This window comes from Delphinus delphis, chromosome 18, assembly GCF_949987515.2.
Source record: "Delphinus delphis chromosome 18, mDelDel1.2, whole genome shotgun sequence".
In the NCBI taxonomy this organism is placed as follows: domain Eukaryota; kingdom Metazoa; phylum Chordata; class Mammalia; order Artiodactyla; family Delphinidae; genus Delphinus; species Delphinus delphis.
The window spans coordinates 17,601,278-17,621,984 of NC_082700.1; the positions used below are offsets into that span (position 1 = coordinate 17,601,278).

The window sequence follows — 20,707 nt, forward strand, 5'->3', positions numbered from 1 at the left end:
TTAGAACTTCAGAGTTTGAGGCAGCATGATCTGGTGGAGCAAATACAGGCTTAGGAGTCAGACTGATGGGTTTTGAATCCTACCTTGTTTATTTCCTAGTCATCTGAGGCTACACAAATTATTTAATCCCTCCAAGCCTATTTCTTCATCTGTAAGTAGAGACAATATTCACTCTCAAACCTTTCAAGAATTCAATTAGATACAGATGTGAAAGAGTGCCTACCTCACACACAGGCAGAAAATTTTTGTTTCTGCAGCATTCTATTCAACTCCCCACTCCTTCCCAATGGAAAAAACTAGAACGTTAACACTTCTCAGAATATTGGTCAAGGTTTTCAGTAAAATAAAATTTCATGTGTAAAGTGATTACCAAGAAAGTACTTTTTAGGCAGTGAGGGGTTCAGTAATCACCTTGGTTACCAATCCTATGATAACTAAATCTCAAAGTACAAAACTTGGAGGTTTTCATAAGTATTGTAATGAAAACACCATTTGTATAAACATCAGAGACCCAGGACCCAGAAAAAATTCTCCTATTCTGAGGAGAAAAATTCTCCATAAAGGATATTTGTACTCAGGTCACTAAAAAGTTGTGTAGAGGAACCCATTACATACTAAGGGGGCATTTCGCATCCAGTTTCACAAGACTTGAACCCTGGGGAAGACTTCAGGATGGAAACCTTATTTGGGAACAGAGGTTTGAGCCAGGTTAATTCTAGAGGTTGTCCCAGACCATCTCCAGACGCCAAATGATATCATAAGATGCAAAAATGGATCAGGGGCGGATGATCTAAGTAAGCACGGAGATGACAGGCGCTCGCCACGGGAGGATCCTACGTGGACGCAAGAAAGAACACGCGGTAGGAACTGAGTACTTCCCTTGGAGGCCCCGCAGCCTTCCCACTGCCTCCGAGTTCCCATCACACTCATGAGAATCCGAATCCTCTGTCCACGAACAGGGTGAGCCTATTAGACGCCGGTCAAGAATCGCCCTCCCGCCCCGCCCCGCCCAGCCCCAGAGGGCCCCTCCCGAGGTGGCTTCCTGGGCTCCCGCGGCCGCGCGGCACCAAAGGTCACGGAACGCCCATCTCTGCACCTAAAATGCAGCAGGACCGACAATTTAGAGCGCCGGGTGCATATCCACGGTGCAGTCACTAACAGCCATTACTTCCGGGCCCTGTGCGTCTGTTTAGGACTTGAGAAAACTCTTCAGAAACCCGCCACGGTAGTGGCGGCGTGATGGGAGTGTGTGGCGGAGGCTCTCCCAGGAGGCAAATTTCTCTCACTCCTGGGCGCGCGGGGGAAACCGTGGGACTCTTCTAAATCAGCTCCCACTCCCCCAGCCAGATTTGCCTCTGTCAACTCATCCCTAAAGATAATGTCGAAGTGCGGGACACAGTTTTAAGAATACAGCACCCGAAGACCCCTGAGCTTCCGTAGAGACCAGACAAGCTCGCGCGGCCGTCAATATCGGCACACAGACTGGGCGGCCCGAAAGGAAAAGTCTCCTGCGCGCAGGCGCACGCCATCCCCCGCCCGTCCGGCACGCGCTCCGCCTCGCCTCGCCACTAGCCCCGCCCCCCGGCTCGGCCCCGCCCCTCCAGCCGGTCCTCCGTATCTTCCGCCCTAGCTGGCTTCGCCTCAGCCTGCGCTGCGCTCTCCCGGCCTGCGGCGTCGCGGTACCGGCCTCCGCGCTCCACCCAGACGCCCTCCGGCCCTCGGGAGGGGGCGGGAGGCGGAGCAGAGGGGTGGGGGGTGGTGTCGCCGCGGTCTAGGCGCGGTAGGCGGTGGCGGCGGCGTCGGAGGTCCCTGAGATATGGCCGCCTCGGTGTTCTGCTGCCTGCGGTGCTGCAGAGATGGCGGGACGGGCCACATCCCTCTGAAGGAGATGCCGGCCGTGCAGCTGGACACGCAGCACATGGGTAAGGGCTCTCCCTTCCCCAGACCCAGTGGCCCACCCCGGGTCGGGCGCGGCTGGTCGGGGTCAGCCTGGAGTTACGAGGACCGCACGCTGCCGGGCCCCGCTGGGCTCCGCGCCCTGTCCCTCACCCTGTGACGCTGCCCTGGACCCGGTTTGGCCTCGCGGGTCTCCTCCAGACTCCGGCCGACCCCACCTCGGCCCGGCTCTGCGTTCAGAGCTGCGCAGCCCTGTCAGCTCCTGTCTTGGGAAGATGGGTGTGTGGACCTACCCGTTTCCACAGCAGTGTCCTCCCGGCTGCCGCCTCCTGGGACTCGTGTAAGACGTCACCTTCGAGGGGAGTGGGGAGGACTCTGTTCTCCTCCTACAGTGCTCCACTGCCTAGCTCCAGTCCAGTCCCACACATTTTCGGAAAGCTTCAGCTGTCCTCGGCTCCTTCCTCTGCCCTGACAGCTTTCTCTTAGCCCATCATTTATCGGTTGTTTTATTGGAAATGATTTTCCTCTCATCTCCTAAAGTCAAAACAAGGCAAGTTGCAGAAGCCTGAAGCCACCGCTCAGGTCAGAACCTGTCATTTCAACGAAAACCTCCCACTGTCCGACCCCTGTTAGTCACGCTTAGAAGTGTTGTAATTTCTCCTGACCGGCGTCTTCCCAGCAGGTCAGGCTATTGCAGAAATAAAACAGCGCTTTGCTTCTTCGCATCTATGTTTTTTCCTTCCACTGTCAAATGAGCTTACAGCTTCTCTCCTAACGTTCTTCTCCTCCCCTCTGTAGCCTCTTTTACCACCTTATTATTTCTGTTCTTAGACTTGTCCCATGTAGTTCCATGCTTCTGGAATATGGTTCTAGAAGGAGAGATTTCCCACTATAATTACTTCAGAGTACTGTTTTTTTTGCGGATTATTCTCTTCAAAGTATACATCTGCACTTTCAGTTTTCCCCACATCTCTCTTTGGCTAAAGGACAGTGCATTGAAATAACAAAGGGAATTCTTAATATTTATAGCAAAACCCTCTCCCGCCCAGATTCTCTATAATTCTGGAAATACTCTGCTCATTATATGTCTGTAGCATGTACTAAATCACAGATGTGATCATTGTTTACCACTTTGTATGTGGGTATTTTAATTCTTAGATATCCCAAGTATAATATAGACCCCTGATACATAAATATATATGTATGTATATCTCTATTTCTTATTCATCATTTATAGACAGATGTTCAAATTCTATAATTTCCCTCAGAAAATGTTTCCATTTCATTTATTCGTTCACCCAACTGATATTTATTGGCTGATGTTATACGGTAGGCATTGTTTTAGATGCTAGGAACACAGTAAAGGAAAACCACGCGTAGATCCTGGAGCATATGGTCAGCTTTAGCTCTTTCTATCTCTACTGCCAAACTCCTGAATTACTACAATCTGCTCTTTAAAGTATTCCTTTTCTCTAGTCTCTTCTTCCACGAAGAACCGGTCACTTGTACTCATTCCACTATGTTCTCCTTTTTCCAGAGCTGCCCAGCATCTTTCAGTAGAGTAATGTCATCCCCCATTACCATCTGCGTGGAAACTTTTCTTAACCTGTCTTCCAGTAAATTCAAATTCTTCAATCACAGAAGAAGCATGATTTTAGAAAGCAAATAATATAAGAGGAGAGGCTCATCAAGTTAGGAACAGGTTTCAAGCATCAGTTGATCTTAAGTTGAAATATGAGAAGCACACTGAGTGAGTATGCATGTATTTGGATATGTGAAAGGCTGTATTAGGTCACCTAAAGAATGTGATTGCCGTTTTTTGTTAAGAAAATAGTCTATACACGTCATATGCAAATGAATGTTGTCTCTTTCAAAGTTGTCACTTATTTTGGTGATGCTGCATCACTTAAAACGATTTGGAATTCCTCTTGGGATTTTCTGTGGAGTAGTTTTTATAAATATCTTCATTTTTGCCACAACCTCCATATTTAATTGTGAATTGACTTTTTAGAAATGAATGTCTTCCAAGGTAGCTACTTTGAAAGGGATGCCGTTCATTTGGAAATGTCTAATGTTTTTTAAAAAATACACTTTGGCTATGTTTATATGTGTTCTGGCTATACTCAAATTTGCCTTGGCTTTCTAAGCAATCTTGATAATTAATGAAACTGTACAAATCACATAGATCCAAGTGTAGGATATCTTTGTACTTAAAAAAGAGAAATGGAATAAGCTTAAGATAATTCTCCAGTGATTCACAAACACTCTAAAATGTTCTGTGAATATATCCATCTTTCTGTATGAAACATCTCAGTACCTAGCAGAATGCCTTGGAGATAAGAAATGAGATTGAAGTAAGAGAATAATAGCATATTCAGAGTTGGTTCTGTGGTTCCAACTCAGATATGTACGAGAACCAAAAAGTATTGCTGGGTATGAAAAAAAAAAAACATTTATTTGCGTAGTTCTTTGAAATGTTTTTCACTTAGGATGCTTTCAGTTACAAGCTGTAAAACCTGCAACTCAAAACAGTTGAAACAATGAAGGAAATTTATTGGTTCATGTAAATTTAAAAAGTACAAAAGCAGCACTATCTTCAGGAAGACTCAGTGCTGCTAAGGACTGAGCTTCTTTTCATCTCTTTCCTCTGTCTTCTGCTGCTTGTTCCTGAAGGCTGGCATCCATGATAACTTGCAGCCTCTCCCTGGGCTGTAGGCTTCCTCATTCAGATCCAGCAAGAATGAGAGAATCTTTATCCCTTCATTCTCTCTGCAAAAGTCCTGAGACTATCTCTGATGGTAGTGGCTTAGGTCATATAACCGTTTTTCACTCAGTCAGTGTGGCCAGGAAATGTGGAATGCACTGATTAACTTAACCTAGGTCAAAGCTGTACCCCTGAAACCAGAGATTGAGTCAGCTTCCTTGGAACTGTTTTGATCTCCAGAGCGAAGTCTGTTGGGAAAGGGAAAACAGATACTACATGTCCACTTCACAGTACTTAGCAGAGCATATTCATTCAATTCTGTATCAGTTATTTGTTGAGCGTCTGCTGGATGCCAAGCACTCCATGGTCTTTGCCATCAAGGAGGAGCTGGGCCCTGGATGTTCTCCAGTTGAAACTGCTGAGGTATATGGGGCAGCCAGATGTAAATTATGTATAAAGACACTTTCCCAGAATTTGCGGTTTAACATTTGTAATTAGAAAAAAAAAAGGATGCTAATAAGTTTTTAATAATCATATAATAGGATCTTAGTTTTACCTTAAATAAGAGAGTGTCCTTCTTAAATCAACCAGTTTAGAATTGTGATAAAATCTGAAAATTTGGTATTTCTCTTATGTATTTGTCCCAAATAATTTTTTAAGTATGAATTCAACAGTAAGTTAATGAGAGACCTGCCTCCCTGTTAATACCTTTTGTTACTATGTTCTAGTTTTATTTAACCCCCTCTGGAGGAGTTCCCTACAGTTCTCACAGCCAGATCTGCTTGGCTTGTACACTTACTACCAGAAAAGTCATACTGGTTACGGATCTTGGGAATCACATGCCTCGATGTTACGGGATATTTCTTACGTATTAGAATTTTGTTAACTTTCTTCATGTTCTCTGATAAGCTTTCCTAAATCAATATTTGGAAGAGAATTGGTATTGGAGTCACATTATGAAGAGACTTTTTCTCACTCTCATCTATCAAATGTTACTTGAACTAAAATTTTCCATGAAAATACAATGCATTTAATGATGTTGAAATCTTGTTTACATATTTGCAATATGATTGACAGCAGCTATCTTACAAACATTTTTAAAATCCTAAAATTAGCATTTTTCCATGACAGCAATTTCTTTTTTTTTTTTTTTTTAATTTATTTTTGGCTGCGTTGGGTCTTCATTGCTGGGCCCGGGCTTTCTTTAGTTGTGGCGAACGGGGGCTACTCTTCGTTGTGGTGCGCGGGCTTCTCATTGCAGTGGCTTCTCTTGTTGTGGAGCACGGGCTCTAGGCACGCAGGCTCAGTAGCTGTGCCTCGCGGATTCTAGAGCGCAGGCTCAGTAGTTGTGGCTCATGGGCTTAGCCCCTCCGCGGCATGTGGGATCTTCCCGGACCAGGGCTCGAACCCGTGTCCCGTGTATTGGCAGGCGGGTTCTTAACCACTGCGCCACCAGGGAAGCCCCTTTTTTTTTTTTTCTCTTTTGGCTCAGTTGGGACTTCGTTGCTGTGTGCGGGCTTTCTCTAGTTGCAGTGAGCGGGGGCTGCTCTTCGTTGTGGTGTGCGGGTTTCTCATTGTGGTGGCTTCTCTTGTTGCGGAGCATGGATTCTTGGTGCGTGGGCTTCAGTAGTTGTGGCTTTTGGGCTCTAGAGTGCACGCTCTGTAGTTGTGGTGCACAGGCTTAGTTGCTCCGCGGCATGTGGGATCTTCCCGGACCAGGGATCGAACCCGTGTGCCCTGCATTGCCAGGCAGATTCTCAACCACTGCGCCACCAGGGAAGCCCGGTGTCAGCTGTTTCAAGAACATAGATGTATGTTCCTTTCTGTGTTCCATTCATCTTCAGTTCTTACTTGACCAAAGCACTAGCATAGGACCTTGTACCTAGTAGACATTCAGTCAGTTTTTAGCAGATTGATTTGTTTAGATTGAACTGAAAATGGTACTAATTTGCCAGTTTCTTTCAAGTGTTTATGTTTTTATTTAAATCAAGATATTTATGAAATCATCAAATTGATTCATTGGCTAAAATTTAAGAAAGTCTGCTTCTGGGAGTTCCCTGGTGGCCTAGTGGTTAGGATTCTGGGCTTTCACTGCCGTGGTCCGGGGTTCGGGGAACTGAGATCCCGCAAGACACGTGGTGCAGCCAAAAAAAAAAAAGTCTACTTCTACCTTAAAAGTGTTTCAAATATTCAGTATAATTCAGAATTATTATTTGAAACTGCCTAATTAAACAAGATTTCTAGCCACAAATTAATATTAATGTTCTCCCAGGAAAAAAGTAAATTAAATATTTTAAATAATTTATCAGTATTTTTATATTTCGAAGTATATATAGTCTCCCTATTTTTTGGAGACCAAGAGTTAAAAGTGAAACAAATTAACCTTGATTGTTGGTTAAGAGAATGTAAAACTTTACACAGTGTCTATATTCTTTTGTTTAGGAACGGATGTTGTCATTGTAAAAAATGGAAGAAGAATATGTGGAACAGGAGGTTGTTTAGCCAGTGCACCTTTACATCAAAACAAAAGCTACTTTGAATTCAAAATCCAGTCCACAGGTTGGTATAATGGTACTTGACTATTAAAAGTCCTAATTATTCAAAATATGAGGAGTAATTTTCAATATATGAAAAAGATTAATGAGGTAATTAAAAAAACACCAAACGCTTACTTAGAAGACCATTTTCTTCCACATCTTATTGTGTGATCCTGGTTTAATTAGTCAATTTCGTTATATTAGGTTCAGTTTTCTCATCTATAAAATGGATTACAGGAGCTGCCCTTCCTGCCTCACATGAGCTATATATATGAAAGTGTTTAAAAGACATGACATACTGGTTCAGTTTAAGGCACAAGCATTATTATTAATATGGTTAATTATTAGTGGCAGCTAGATGAACCATTTCATTTGGTCAAGCATATAAGGTGTAGACTCTTGCTGTTTTATCTTAGGATAAAATTAAACTTATGATCCTGAGGTTTTCTCTTAACTCTTGTTAAGATTCCCTGATTCAGTGTCTTCTGAAGCAATTGGCAGATTTAGAATTCTGATAGAAGTCTAAAGTCTCTTTAAAAATTTATGGATCTGTACACCTGAAACTAACACAATATTGTAAATCAACTATACTTCAATTAAAAATTAAAAAAAATTTTTTTTAATTCTGAAGTTTCTTTAGTTGTATAGCAATTCTACATGAGTATTATGATAGTTATTAATTAGTTAACTTGTGGCAGTGTTGAATATGGGGAAATTTTTTTAAGGCTTTATTATAAAGAAATGTCTAGTGAAACATGGCATGAGTAATATACGTACAGAATTGGAAATCTAGAGTGGAGTAAATTAATTCTGCTCTTACTCTTACTTGAATGACATAAAATATTCCTCTGGGGCTTGTTTTTTAAATTCATTTTAAATACTGATTTTTCTTAAGTGTGTGAAATAAATTTGAATCTGTCCTCCATTCCATTCTTTTGTAAGTTAACTCACTGGCTGCATAATGTCTCTGGTTACTGTAATCTTCTCAAGTATAACATACCTTTTCTCAAGAGAAGCAGATAGTTCCTTGAGCCTGAAATGTAATACAAATTTTTATGTGGATTTTCTATAAAGGGTGCTATCCTCAATAATATCTCTAGAATAAGTGCATTATTGGAGTTTGTAGCATTGTTCCCTCAATGAAAGCTTCAGGCAGTTGTGCCCAAGTGTATCACAGTGTGCACAGTTCTTTAGGAGTAAGGGGACTCTGTAACCCTGTCTAGAACTGTTGTCCCATGAAATTAGTATTATCACTTGCTGTCACTCTTGTCCCACCTTGGAGGATAAATTATATAATCAAATTATTTAGGAGGCCAAGACAGTGAAGTCCAGACATGCAGCTTTCTGATGGTCTCACTCAATCCAGGAAAACTGATTGATTGACAACATGGTCTTCAAACATTCTTTGATCTATAGAATTTCTCCTAACTGATTTTGATAAAAACTGAGAAGGAAACCCTTTGAGATGTAACCGGGAGTTGTAGGTATTCTGTTAGATTAAGAAGAGAGCTGCTTGCTTTAAAAGTCAATTTAGACCAAAAGGTTTTAAACTCATGAACTTAAGGTATTGGATAAGAAAATGATTTTACACTTTATCATTATTTTTCTCCTCTCCATGATACTGACCAGGTCATATATTATTTGTCACATATTATAGATGCAAAAAGTAAAGACAGTAAATTCCTGCTTCTCAGACGTGGTGCTTGAAATAGAACCCCAGGCCATTTATATTCATTGTGTAGCTTTTTAATAATATTTTTAGAGAATAATAATAATAATAATGACAATAGTTAGTATCTTTTAAAAATACTTCCTCTGTGCTTTACTTACCCATTTTTTTTTAATACTTACACTGTTGCAAGTGCTTCACTTGGATGATCTTGCTGTATCTTCTGATAACTTTAAGAGGATAGTACTGTTAGAATCCATAGTTCACAGGTGAGGAAGCAGGGGGAGGTTAAGTAACTTGCCCAAGATGACATAGCAAAGTCAGAATTTAAACCTAGGTAGTACAACTCCAGGGCCCACTCGCTTATCTCCCAGGCTGTACTACATCTGCAGGAGAACATGGTATAGTTTGCAAACTACTTTTAAAAGAATTTTTTAAACATTAACAAAAAAATAGTTTAGTGATAATATGCCACTTTCTTTAAAAACAACTCCTTTCATATTTGTATACTGCAGATTTGGGGAGCATTTAAATTATTATATTTTTAGGAATCTGGGGTATTGGTGTTGCAACTCAGAAAGTTAACTTGAATCAGATCCCTCTTGGCCGAGATGTGCATAGTCTGGTGATGAGAAATGATGGAGCCCTATATCACAACAATGAGGAGAAAAATAGGCTGCCAGCAAACAGCCTTCCACAGGAGGGAGACGTGGTGGTGAGTTTTCTTGTGGAGTTGTTTTCCACTGTAAATTATTAAACTTGAACTGCTTTTAGTATTTCTACTTTTGCCTCTGAGTTTGTGGTTTGAATTCCAAAGCACCAGAATTGGATCTAATGAGGTAGTACATTTTCCAAAGAGAGCGCTTGATGTCGATGCTGCTGCCTTACCTAACTGCCTTCTCCTTTCTAGAGCTGTCACTGGCCAGGAAAATAAGCGTGAACCCTTATTTCCATTTAAGGGAGAGTTGATGACAGGTTGGCTGCTGATCATTTCCTGCTTCTCTCACATAAAAGAAATCTTGGCCCACAATTTTAAAAGTTTGCTAACCCTTATATTAGAAAATATTAGGTATTTTTGCAGCTGGAGATCTCTTAGAGAAAAATTTGACATTTATTGCTTAATTTGTTATGAACTTCTGTTAAAGAAGTACAGCATTTTATCAGGAGCATTGGTCCTCGTTAAACATAACCTTACTAAACTTCCTTCACTTTCAGAACTCTTCAAAAAACTGACTCAATATTCTAAGGCTTGATTGTAGAAAACTTTTTTTGGAAAGCAGGGGATAGAAGGAGTTACATATTATTGACTTCTCTGATTTTATTCCCAACTAGATATATTTAAGTCTCTACCAAAGCCACCCTATTGACAATGTAATCCAGCGATCCCTTTCTGCCTTTTTCCAGATACTTCCTCTCAAACAGTGTTGTCCAAGAACCTTATACACTGAGTTCAGGCCATTAGCTATGGACTGAGAACAGAGTTCTTGGGTCTCCTTATGCAGAGACTTCAGTTCCTGGCTCTCATACCAAGTTGAAAGGAATCTGTAAACAATTAGAGTTTCTAATAATAAGATAAAACAGACAAGGTAAATCCAGGTTATTGAATTAAAGAAGTATACAATATTTTGAAAAGAGTGAAGGAAGATGTGGAAATGATTTTTAATTATGGTCTGATCTTTTATGCAATTTAAAAAATGTGGGGCTTCCCTGGTGGCACAGTGGTTGAGAGTCCGCCTGCCGATGCAGGGGACATGGGTTCGTACCCCGGTCCGGGAAGATCCCACATGCCACGGAGCAGCTGGGCCCGTGAGCCATGACTGCTGAGCCTGAGTGTCTGGAGCCTGTGCTCCGCATCGGGAGAGGCCACAACAGTGAGAGGCCCGCGTACCGCAAAAAAAAAAAAAAAAAAAGTGAAGAAGAGTCTTCAAATAGGTAAATTATTGAAAGTATGTTTTTCCTAAATTAACTAAAGGAAACTAAAGGCATAAACCATTTTTAAAATCTGCTTTTCCTTTCGAATAGTTGGTTCTGTGTTTGTAGGTCATTGCCAGATACCCATAATGTAGAACACCCTTATTCAAATGGTTATTTCGTGGAAGAGAATCTTGAAGTCAGGTTGGTGCCGTCAACCTGTTTATACTAAAAAATGAAATTCAAACATAAGATAGGTTAATCAGTAACAAATGTTTTTCTTTGTTGATATACTGAACTTCTACTGTATGTTATTCTTGCCTTCCTGTCTCATTCCCTGAGGTGACTGATACCTCAAATTGACAGATTTAAGAATGTCATTTTTAGTCTGTCAGCATTATTAAATTAGACTTTGAGGGACTTCCCTGATGGCGCAGTGGTTAAGAATCCGCCTGCCAATGCAGGGGACATGGGTTCGATCCCTGGTCCCGGAAGATCCGGCATGCTGCAGAGCAACCGAGCCCGTGCACCACAACTACTGAGCCTGCTCTCTAGAGCTCACCACAACTACTGAGCTCACGTGCTGCAGCTACTGAAGCCTGTGCGCCTAGAGCCCATGCTCCACAACAAGAGAAGCCACTGCAGTGAGAAGCCCACACACTGCAACGAAGGGTAGCCCCCGCTCGCCACAACTAGAGAAAGCCCACACAGAACAATGAAGACCCAATGCAGCCAAAAATTAAAATAAATAAATAAATTAGACTTTGAGTTTTTATGCCCATTCTGATAAAAGGAGGACTCAAAAAGATGAAATATAAGCAGAATCCTGAAAAGTAAAACATTATCCTACTCTATTAACTTTATCTTCCTAGTTTAAACATTTGAGAACAAATTTCACTAAATTACTGACAATAGCATAGGAAAAGAGGAATGAATTATAAGACAGGAAAAACATTCTCATGTGTAGAATTTCAGTCATATACCATTCTCTCAGGAGAATCAAGAAAAACAAGCTTTCAACATCTAACCAAATGATTGTATTTATACAGTAATAATAGTACCAACAGGGCCTACTACAGCACCAGGGAGGCATTCCTGAAACAGCTTATGCTTATTTTTTCCTTTTATATATAGTTTAGAAAAGTGCAGATTACATTTTAAAATTGCTGTTTTCAGTTTAATTTCAGAGAAGTTTCATAAACATTCTGTGTAACAATGATAATAATAGCAAACACTTCTCTAGCATCTATTATGGGCCAGAATGGCTTTAAGTGCCTGGCAGGGATTAAATTGTTTAATCCTCTTAATGACCCTGTGAAATAGGTGGTATTATTACCATTTTACAGATTAGAAGTTAAGTAATAACTTCTTATTTGGAGTGATCTCAGGCAGTCTAATTTCAGAGTCGCTTCACCAAACCTGCAAATAATTATTGATAAATCCTTAGAACACATCACATTTCTCGGTATCATTATGAGAGAATCAAACCTAGTTTCTAGAGCATATAAAAGGACAGATTAAGGGAATTCTCTGGCAATCCAGTGGTTAGGACTCAGCACTTCCACTGCAGGGGCCATGGGTTCGATCCCTGGTCGGGGAACTAAAATCCCTCATGCACGTGGCACAGCCAAAAAAAAAAAAAAAGGACAGATTAAGTTAGAAAATACTTGAACTTAAACTCTGCTGCTGGAGGGCAGGGGTTCTCACATCCTTCCTCGCTTCTCTCTCGGGTGCTGGGTATTGGTGCTGGAGGGAGGGGTTGAAAATTTGCTTGCTTGCAGTAGGTGATGCTGCCAGCAGGTGGGGAAGGGTGCCCAGACTACAGCCTGCTGATCTGAACTGCTAGATTCCCAGTAATCCTGTAAAGGGAGTAACACACTGCTTTTTATGGAATCATGTTATTTATTTATTTTTGTAATCATGTTTTCTAAATGAAAACAGACGACTTCATTAAAAAAGCTAATCCTAGCCATCACTTAGCTTTATTATTTAAGTACGTAAACTGAAGTGAAACAAAAGCAGCATTTATCTTTCTGTTTAGTCTAACCCTGGCCTTGCTAAGATTTGAGAATCTTTTATAGCACTTAACACATTGACTCATCTGGGCCTTTGCTATCTTAACTGGAAAGTGAGGGAGTTAAGACTACATCATCTGTAAGATGTTTTTCTACCTTTAAAAGCTTGTAGGTTCATATAATTTATCCACAGTCAGAAATCCTTGAAGTGGTTGCTTCTTGGTCTGTGATGGTTTTTGAAAGGTCTCCACTGTCTATTCTTAATTCTTCAAAGTAAAGCTCTCTTTTTGTCATCAATTAGTAAATATTGTACAAAGTCTTAAAGAGAGTTTTAAAAGTATAAAAGTTCTTAAAAGTTTTGAAGTTTTGAATTGCGTGGCAATTAAGAATAAGTTTTCCGAAGCCATACTGCATGAGGTTAAATCCCAGCTCTGCCACTTCCTAACTGTGCAAACTCAGGTAAATTATTTGACCTCTCTGTGCTTTAGCTACCTCATCTGTAAAATGGGGATAATAAAAATACCTATCTTACGAGGATTAAATGAGTAAATATGAAGTGCCTAGAATAGTGTTTGGCACATAATACAGATTATTTGTTTTCCAGCATTAATAATAATAATTGTTATTAATTGTGATTTGTGTACCATTAATAATGTACAAAGTAATATATTTTTATTCTATTGTCTTTTTAAAGTCTTTTGAGCTGTTGTTTTTCTATTTTTCAACTTGACACTATTACCAATTATATGCAGTTGTAAATACCCACTTTACCTTGGTAATACACTTGACATATTTGAAGCCAAGGTAAAGAGATACAGAAATATATCATTTCTTTTTGGAAATAAGTTGTATAAAGACAATTCATCACAATTGAAAGCAGTGACAGATAATAATCCCTAATGGTGAAAACTTCACTGTTTTCCCCCCTTGAGATCAAATTCTGTATATAAAGAGCAGTGTTTTCTATATGAGTTTAAAAGGTCTCTTTGTTTACAGTATATAGTACTTATATCATCTTAATATTCAAAATATAAAATCCAGATTATCTGAATATAATACTAAGATTTAGTTTTACCTTTAATGTGGACTCTCGGGATTTTACCTTTTTCCCCCCACATAATCACCACTAATTTTTTTTAGCTCAGTTCAAGTGAATTCTACCTAATTGTAAACCTTAATACAAGCTGTTGTGACCTTTTGCTTAGTTTTTTGTGTTTCCATGCTCCCCAATCAGTGCTTTCTGGCTATTCAGGTTTTTATGGAACATGTATATTTTTACCCATTTTAATATTTACTTTGCTTCCTAGGGTATTACATATGACCATGTAGAATTAAATGTATATTTGAATGGAAAAAACATGCATTGTCCAGCATCAGGTATACGAGGGACAGTGTATCCAGTTGTTTATGGTAAGCTAAAATATTGCTAAACATTATTAGATATATGTTAACTTTTGCTTAGCATTTTCATTAACTTTATAACTGTCATTTGGAAGGCTGGACAAGTTATTAAGGACCTCTGTAGTGTACTCAGTAGGTTATCACAATCCCACTTGACAGGACCAAGGAAAGTTTTTATTCCCCATATATTTAAAAAGTAAACTTGCTAAATACAATGATTATACTTAAATATGCAATAACCATATTCCCTTTTATATCATATAGTCTTATATTCTAGAAAGTTCCAAAAAGCTTTATGGAATTTACAAAAAGATATTTCTGCCATTTGTTAGAGAGGGTTAGATGGCCAGGAAATGTAATTGTAAAGAATATTTTGGAAATAGGGATGGGAATTTCATGTAGATTGAGCATTGGTTACCTTTATAAAATTACCTAAATGTTAAAACTCTTCTGAGAGAAATATTGACTTAGAATGGTTTCATATTGATTGTTTTGCTTTTGATAGCCATGTATGTGTAAGTACTATAGTTTCTGTACAAGTGTATCCCTCCAAGAATTGGGTTACTTAGAGATGACTCTGTACCAGTTAGTTACTTTAATTTTATTACAGAAAATTTCAAACATGTATAGAAGAGAATAGAATAATTAACTTTCATGTACCCATCACTCAACTTCAAACAATTATCAACTAGTAGCCAGTCACGTTTCATCCCCTCCCTGCAGTCCTCCTGTTCTTCATCTCCCCCTCCTTGTAGTATTTTGAGGCAAATGCCAGACATTATACCATTTTATTCTTAACTATTTTATTTGTATCTCTAAAAAATAAGGTGTCTCTCTTTATAAAAAATATACATAAGCACTGTGCCTTTATCACTCTATTCTTCATTTTTTATGTTATCAACTTTAAATCAACAGGTATATGATTTTTCTGCCTCTGGTTTTAGTTGCTTTAAAAACATTTTCTCATTTAATTACTTTAATCAATTAATCTAAGGATTTGAGCCATAATAAAAACAAATTGTTAACTTTTTTGTAGTAACTTACTGGAAAAATAGCAGTGTTTGTTCGGAATGGCAGAAAAATATACAGTAACAAATAAAAATATTTAATAATTTGATAATAACAGTCATAGCCTGTGCTTTATTTTAAGGTTTTCATTTATCTTCTTTTTTCCTAAATTATTACTTTTCAGTGATTTTTGCCTTCTATATCTTTGCATGTCTTTGCATGTAAAGGTGTATTTTTAAGCTTGATATAGGTTAGTGTATTTGCAATATTGGGTAAGCCTAAAAGAAATGTATTTACTTAAATACATGGGAATGTAGCTTAATATTCAAAATAGTTTAGTCTGAGAAATGAAATAAATATCAGTAGAATGACTGAGTTATAAATGAATATAGCAAATGAGATTTTTATTCTAAACTGTTTCTTTGATTTGGCATTATTTTTAATGTAATAAAGTTAAAGGTAATAAATTATATATAGTAATGTATTTTATAAATTGAAGTTGATAAATCAGTCCAATTAAATCAAATATTTTAGCCAGATACTATCAAAGATAAAAATAAAATTCAAATTCCCTTACCCTTTGTCTTCTATCCTATCCCTAATCCTAGATCCATCCAGTCATTCATTTTGTCAGTTCTTGCGTTCAACCTATGGAGAGACAACACTGCATAACACTAAAGAAAAGTGTTGTTACATCTCTGCACATTCCAGACTTTCATTGTAGTTCTTGAATTCCCTATTCATTCTCCATAGATTGACCTCCCCTTCCAGTTTATAGAGAAACAGACCATCAGTGGTAAACTCCAGCTTTCCTCCCCATCCTCCTGAAGCTTTTCTGGATCTACTCCAGTCTTGCCTTCTTCCCATCCCATCTTAGAGGAAGTGGTGCCCTTCATGTTCAGAAAACTCAGTCTCTGGTCTAGATTTCAAACTCCCCGACTCTGGGACTTTACTGTCATTATTTCATCTCTGTCTCATGTCATCAACCTCTCTCTTCAATGTCTGTTGAACATTCTGAATCATTCTCATTCCAAAATACCCTCCCTTAAACTCGTACCCTCACCAGTCCTCTGTTTACCCTTCTCTATATGGCTGCATTTCTTATAGAATAGCTTCCATCACTGTTTATATTGTATCGTTCACCTGTTCTTCAACCGGTGTTGGTGCCTTTACCACCACTTCACTGAAGCCACCCTTGTTAAAATCACTAGTGATTCATGAATGTCAAATCCAGTACTTAACTTTTTTTCTGCATTTATTATTAAGTATAAAATACTAATGTGTATTAAACATATATGTGCAGTTTAACAAGTAGCTATAAAGTGAACACCCATATCATCACTATAGTCAAGATAATGAACATATTCATCACCCCTAAGTTTCCTCCTGCCCCCTTTTAATGCTTTCTACTCACCTCTCCCCACCCACCCCATGCAGCCACTATCTGCTTTCTGTCACTACAGATTATCTTGCATTTTTAGAGTATTATATAAATAGAATCATACAATTTGTATTCTTTTTTTGTCTGGCTTCTTTTACTCAGCATAATTATTTTAAGATTTATCCATGTTGTAGCATGTATCAACAATTCACTGATTTTTATTACCAAGTAGTATTGTTCATTGTGTGGATATATCACAGTTGTTTTTTCCCTTCACCTGTTAATGGATATTTAGTTGTTTCCAGTTTTTGGCCATTACAAATAAAGGTGCTGTGAACATTCATGTACAAGGCTTTATGTGGATATATGCATTCATTTCTCTTGAGTAAATGCTGGTAAAAATATGTAGAAGCTAAATAAGGCCTGTAGTCTAATGAACAGTGTTAGTATCAGTGTTAGTTTTCTGGTTTGGATATTGTACTGTAGTTGTGTAAGATGTTACCACTAGGGGAAGCTGAGTGAAGGGTACACAGGACTTTCTGTATTATTTTTGCTACTCTTTGTGAATCTATAATTTTTTTAATAAAATATTTTTTAAGAAGTAATTTCTCTTAATGTGTAAAATTGAGAAGATACGGGTAGGTAAGGAAGGAAAAACTCACATTACCGATATTTACATCATCTAGAAATAATTATTAGTAATATTTTGATGTATTTCCTTTCAGTGTTCTTGATAGATTTTATTCTTCATTGTGGTTATTTTTACCCAATAGGATCATGTTTTGTAACCTGGATAGCAGATGCTATCTTCCTGCCTATTAATGTTATGGCATTATGAAAACAGTTTATAATTTATGTATTCATTCAAATTAAGGTGTTTGCTTCTAATTTATTTTCTTTTTTTTCTATCTCTAGTTGATGACAGTGCAATTTTGGATTGCCAGTTCAGTGAATTTTATCATACTCCTCCACCTGGTTTTGAAAAGATATTATTTGAACAGCAGATCTTCTGAATGTATTTGTTTTTGAAACTTGTATTTCTGCACTGTTAAAAGTGTTTACCATTTAATAAAGCTTTACCTGACCTACAGATGACAATATATCCTTAAAAATATGCTCGTTAATGGTGTCTAAGGAACCAAAGTATACAATATACCATCCTGAAGTTGTGATTTAAAATACTTAGGTTTTGTGATAATGAAATCAGCATTTGGGGCAGTTTATTTAATTCTTATTTAAATAAATATGACTGTGGGTTTGATTAACAGTATTAAATGGAAATACGTATATAGATATTTAAAAGGGAATCTTAACATAAAATATTTGTTTTGATAGAGATACAGAGTTGGGTGGAGGTTTTTGTCATTCTGAAGTGTAGACCTCATTAACTATTTTAAGTCTGCAGTCCAATAATTTTGTGTCTCAGTGTCTTTTTTATATAGAGTATAACAAAGTGACAAGTTTATGTTATTGGCAACTTCATTTTTGGCGATTTATTTACTATAAAATGTACCACTTTTCTTAAAATTTAAATTGCTTATTTTGTTTGTATGTCATTGCTTTTGATTTTCTTTGTGAAAGGAGATAAGTGTTGTAGTAGCTGTCAGAGTATTTTGTTGAAGACCGTCATGCTGTGTTACTTCAATACCTGAGTAAGTATTGGTTGATTGGTGATGTAGCCTACACAGCAGACATTTAGAATAGTATCATGCTTTCAACTTAAGTGGAAATGAGATTATTCTTTTAAGGACTTTTATTTAAATGTGCATTTTTCTGTAAGGAATAATAAAATATTAGTAATTAAGGACTATTCAGTAGTATATTAAATACATGTTCTTCCTGTTTTGTTAATTATACAGTAATTCACTTCACCCTTGATTATTTCAGAAGTTTGGAGATAAGTGAATTCTCTCCATGACCCTGAGCCTTTGCCTAGTTTTCAGGAAGAATCCCTGACCTTTAGATAACACCCTACTAAGCTGAACAAATCACTTTCTATATCTGGTACAGTCTCCTTTCCAGATGGGCATGCAAAGGATGCATGCGTTTCACTCCTTTACCAACGTGGAGCAGTATGTTGTACTAGAAAAACAGGGCTTTAGAATTGAAGGAGATCTGAATTGTAGTTTTGCCACCTGATCCCATTATCTCTTCAGGCAAGTTCCTCAGTCTTTCTGAGCTCAGGTTCCCCATTTATAAAAGGAATAATCATACCCTTGATGAGATTCTGTAACTAGTTAAATAATATTGCATACGTAAAACACTTTTGTCATCGTAGGCAATTAACGAACGTAGCTTCTTTGTTTTCTCTGCTCAGTGGTTTTCATAGTGTGGCCTTCAGACCTCACTTGAGAACTTGTTAGAAATGGACACTCAGGCCCCACCCCCGACCCACTGAATCAGAAACTGCTGGGGGTAGCACCCAGGAATCTGTGTTTGAACAAGCCCTTCAGGTGATTCTGATCCATGCGAAAGATTGAGAACCACTGCTCAGGAGAGAATTCTTTGAGAATGATTGCCTACTCTAAATTTTCTAAGGATTTAAGACTTATTTTTGCCCCATAGACAAAAGAATCCTGCACAATATTTATTTATTGTTCCATTTGATAGACACAAACGTGACAATGTTTTGAAAACATAGATATACTTGAGTAACATCTATTTACATAAATCCCAAATTTACCTCTGTAGATATATAGAATTGAACTAACTTTATATTGTTTATGCATTTTTACCTGACTTTCTGGCCTAGTAGTTTTAATTCATAAAGAATATGCTTATTTTGGAAAGAGAATTAATATGACTACTGTTTGCTCTCTTTATAATGTTATCTACCTCCTATTTATTTTTTTAAAAGCCAAACTTTTTTTTTTAATCATCATAGTCTTTTCTCAAGACTATGTTTGATACCTCTAATCATACAGAATAGGTACAATACTAAAAATGGTACATGAGTTATGTCCATGGCAACAGTTTGATGAAGTCTAGATGTGTTTTTAATTTCTAGGTATCTAATTTCTCTTAGGAAAATTACCTATAACCTCAGTCTAATCTTGAGGAAAATCATCAGACAAATTCCAGTAGGGGGGCGTCCTACAAAATACTTGAGCAGTACTCCGAACTGTCAAGGTCATCAAAAACAAGGAAAGTCAGAGATACTGTCACATCCCGGGGAGCCTAAGGGAACACGACAAGTCAATGTAATGTGCGAACCAGGAACAGAAAAAGGACATTAGGTAAAAACTAAGGAAATCTGAATAAACCATGGACTTTAGTTAATAATAATGTATCAATATGTTTACTAATTATAGCAGATGAACCATAATAATGTAAGATGTTAATAACAGGAGAAACTGGGAGAGGGGATATATAGGAACTCTGTACTATTGTCTCAATTTTTCTGTAAATCTAAACCATTCTAAAAAAATAAAGTCTATTTAAGAAACTGTGTTGAGCTAGGAAAAATTTAAAAATAAAGCCTTTCTTGAAGCCAGTAGACCATTAGTATGATATATACCTATAGCCTAAGTATTCAATGATAGCTAATAAATATAGACATGGATGGGACATAAAACATTCTTGTATTTTAACACACAATTTGTTCCTGGCTGAAGAGACTGTCTACTGTCTTGATTCTGTTTATTGCAAAAATCCATTTGTTCACACTGGTGTAGTTTTTTTTTTTTTTTTTTGCGATACGCAGGCCTCTCACTGTTGTGGCCTCTCCCGTTGCGGAGCATAGGCTCCAGACGCGCAGGCTCAGCGGCCATGGCTCACGGGCCCAGCCGCTCGGCGACATGTGGGATCTTCCCGGACCGGGGCACGAACCCGTGTCCCCTGCATTGGCAGGCGGACTCTCAACCACTGCACCACCAGGGAAGCCCACTGGTGTAGCTTTTTATACTCACATTGAAAATTAATCAGTGATTTATTATCCATATTATTATTTCAGTGATTTAAACATTGCAAGGGACTTGCAATGTTAGATATGTGAAACAATGAAAATCTCATAAATAATAAGTTTACATTATTAAAAACCAGAAAAAGAGAATTTGGCTTTTAACTGCTTTTGGCTCATCAGTTAAGATTATTTGAATATATTTTCAACTTAGATTACAAAGTATTATAATTTAAGAATGGTACAAAATATAATTTAAGGCTTTTAAAAATCATTAACAAAAACAG

At 38.0% G+C, this 20,707-nt stretch overlaps 2 protein-coding genes across 4 annotated transcripts in view; one reads left to right on the forward strand and one right to left on the reverse strand.

Moving 5' to 3' along the window:
* Positions 1-2,205, reverse strand: part of TRIM13 (tripartite motif containing 13) — a 50,196-nt gene extending 47,991 nt beyond the window's left edge. The window contains exon 1 of the mRNA XM_059996142.1: positions 2,190-2,205. The gene's annotated coding sequence lies outside the window, so the exon portion shown is untranslated. The remainder of the gene's footprint in view (positions 1-2,189) is intronic.
* On the forward strand, positions 1,678-20,018 carry SPRYD7 (SPRY domain containing 7). 3 transcript variants are annotated; one of them, XR_009516844.1, is made up of 6 exons: positions 1,678-1,922; positions 7,043-7,159; positions 9,355-9,521; positions 14,040-14,142; positions 17,438-18,174; positions 19,548-20,018. XR_009516844.1 is itself a non-coding variant. In XM_059996146.1 (6 exons), exons 2-6 carry the CDS (start codon positions 3,631-3,633, stop codon positions 17,533-17,535), a joined length of 501 nt encoding a protein of 166 aa, XP_059852129.1. In that variant the 5' UTR covers positions 1,800-1,922; positions 3,434-3,630; the 3' UTR covers positions 17,536-20,018. The 3 variants fall into 3 exon arrangements, 2 of the variants coding, with proteins under 2 accessions (XP_059852128.1, XP_059852129.1); XM_059996146.1 differs by adding an exon at positions 3,434-3,646 and having other exon boundaries at positions 1,800-1,922; positions 17,438-20,018; XM_059996145.1 differs by having other exon boundaries at positions 17,438-20,018.
* Positions 20,019-20,707: the final 689 nt, after the last annotated feature.

Coding starts and splice junctions, on each gene's coding strand:
- SPRYD7 (XM_059996145.1), top strand. CDS start 1,817: ATGGCCGCCTCGGTGTTCTGCTGCCTGCGGTGCTGCAGAGATGGCGGG. Junction 1,923..7,042: donor GCTGGACACGCAGCACATGG/GTAAGGGCTCTC, acceptor TCTTTTGTTTAG/GAACGGATGTTGTCATTGTA. Junction 7,160..9,354: donor ATTCAAAATCCAGTCCACAG/GTTGGTATAATG, acceptor TTATATTTTTAG/GAATCTGGGGTATTGGTGTT.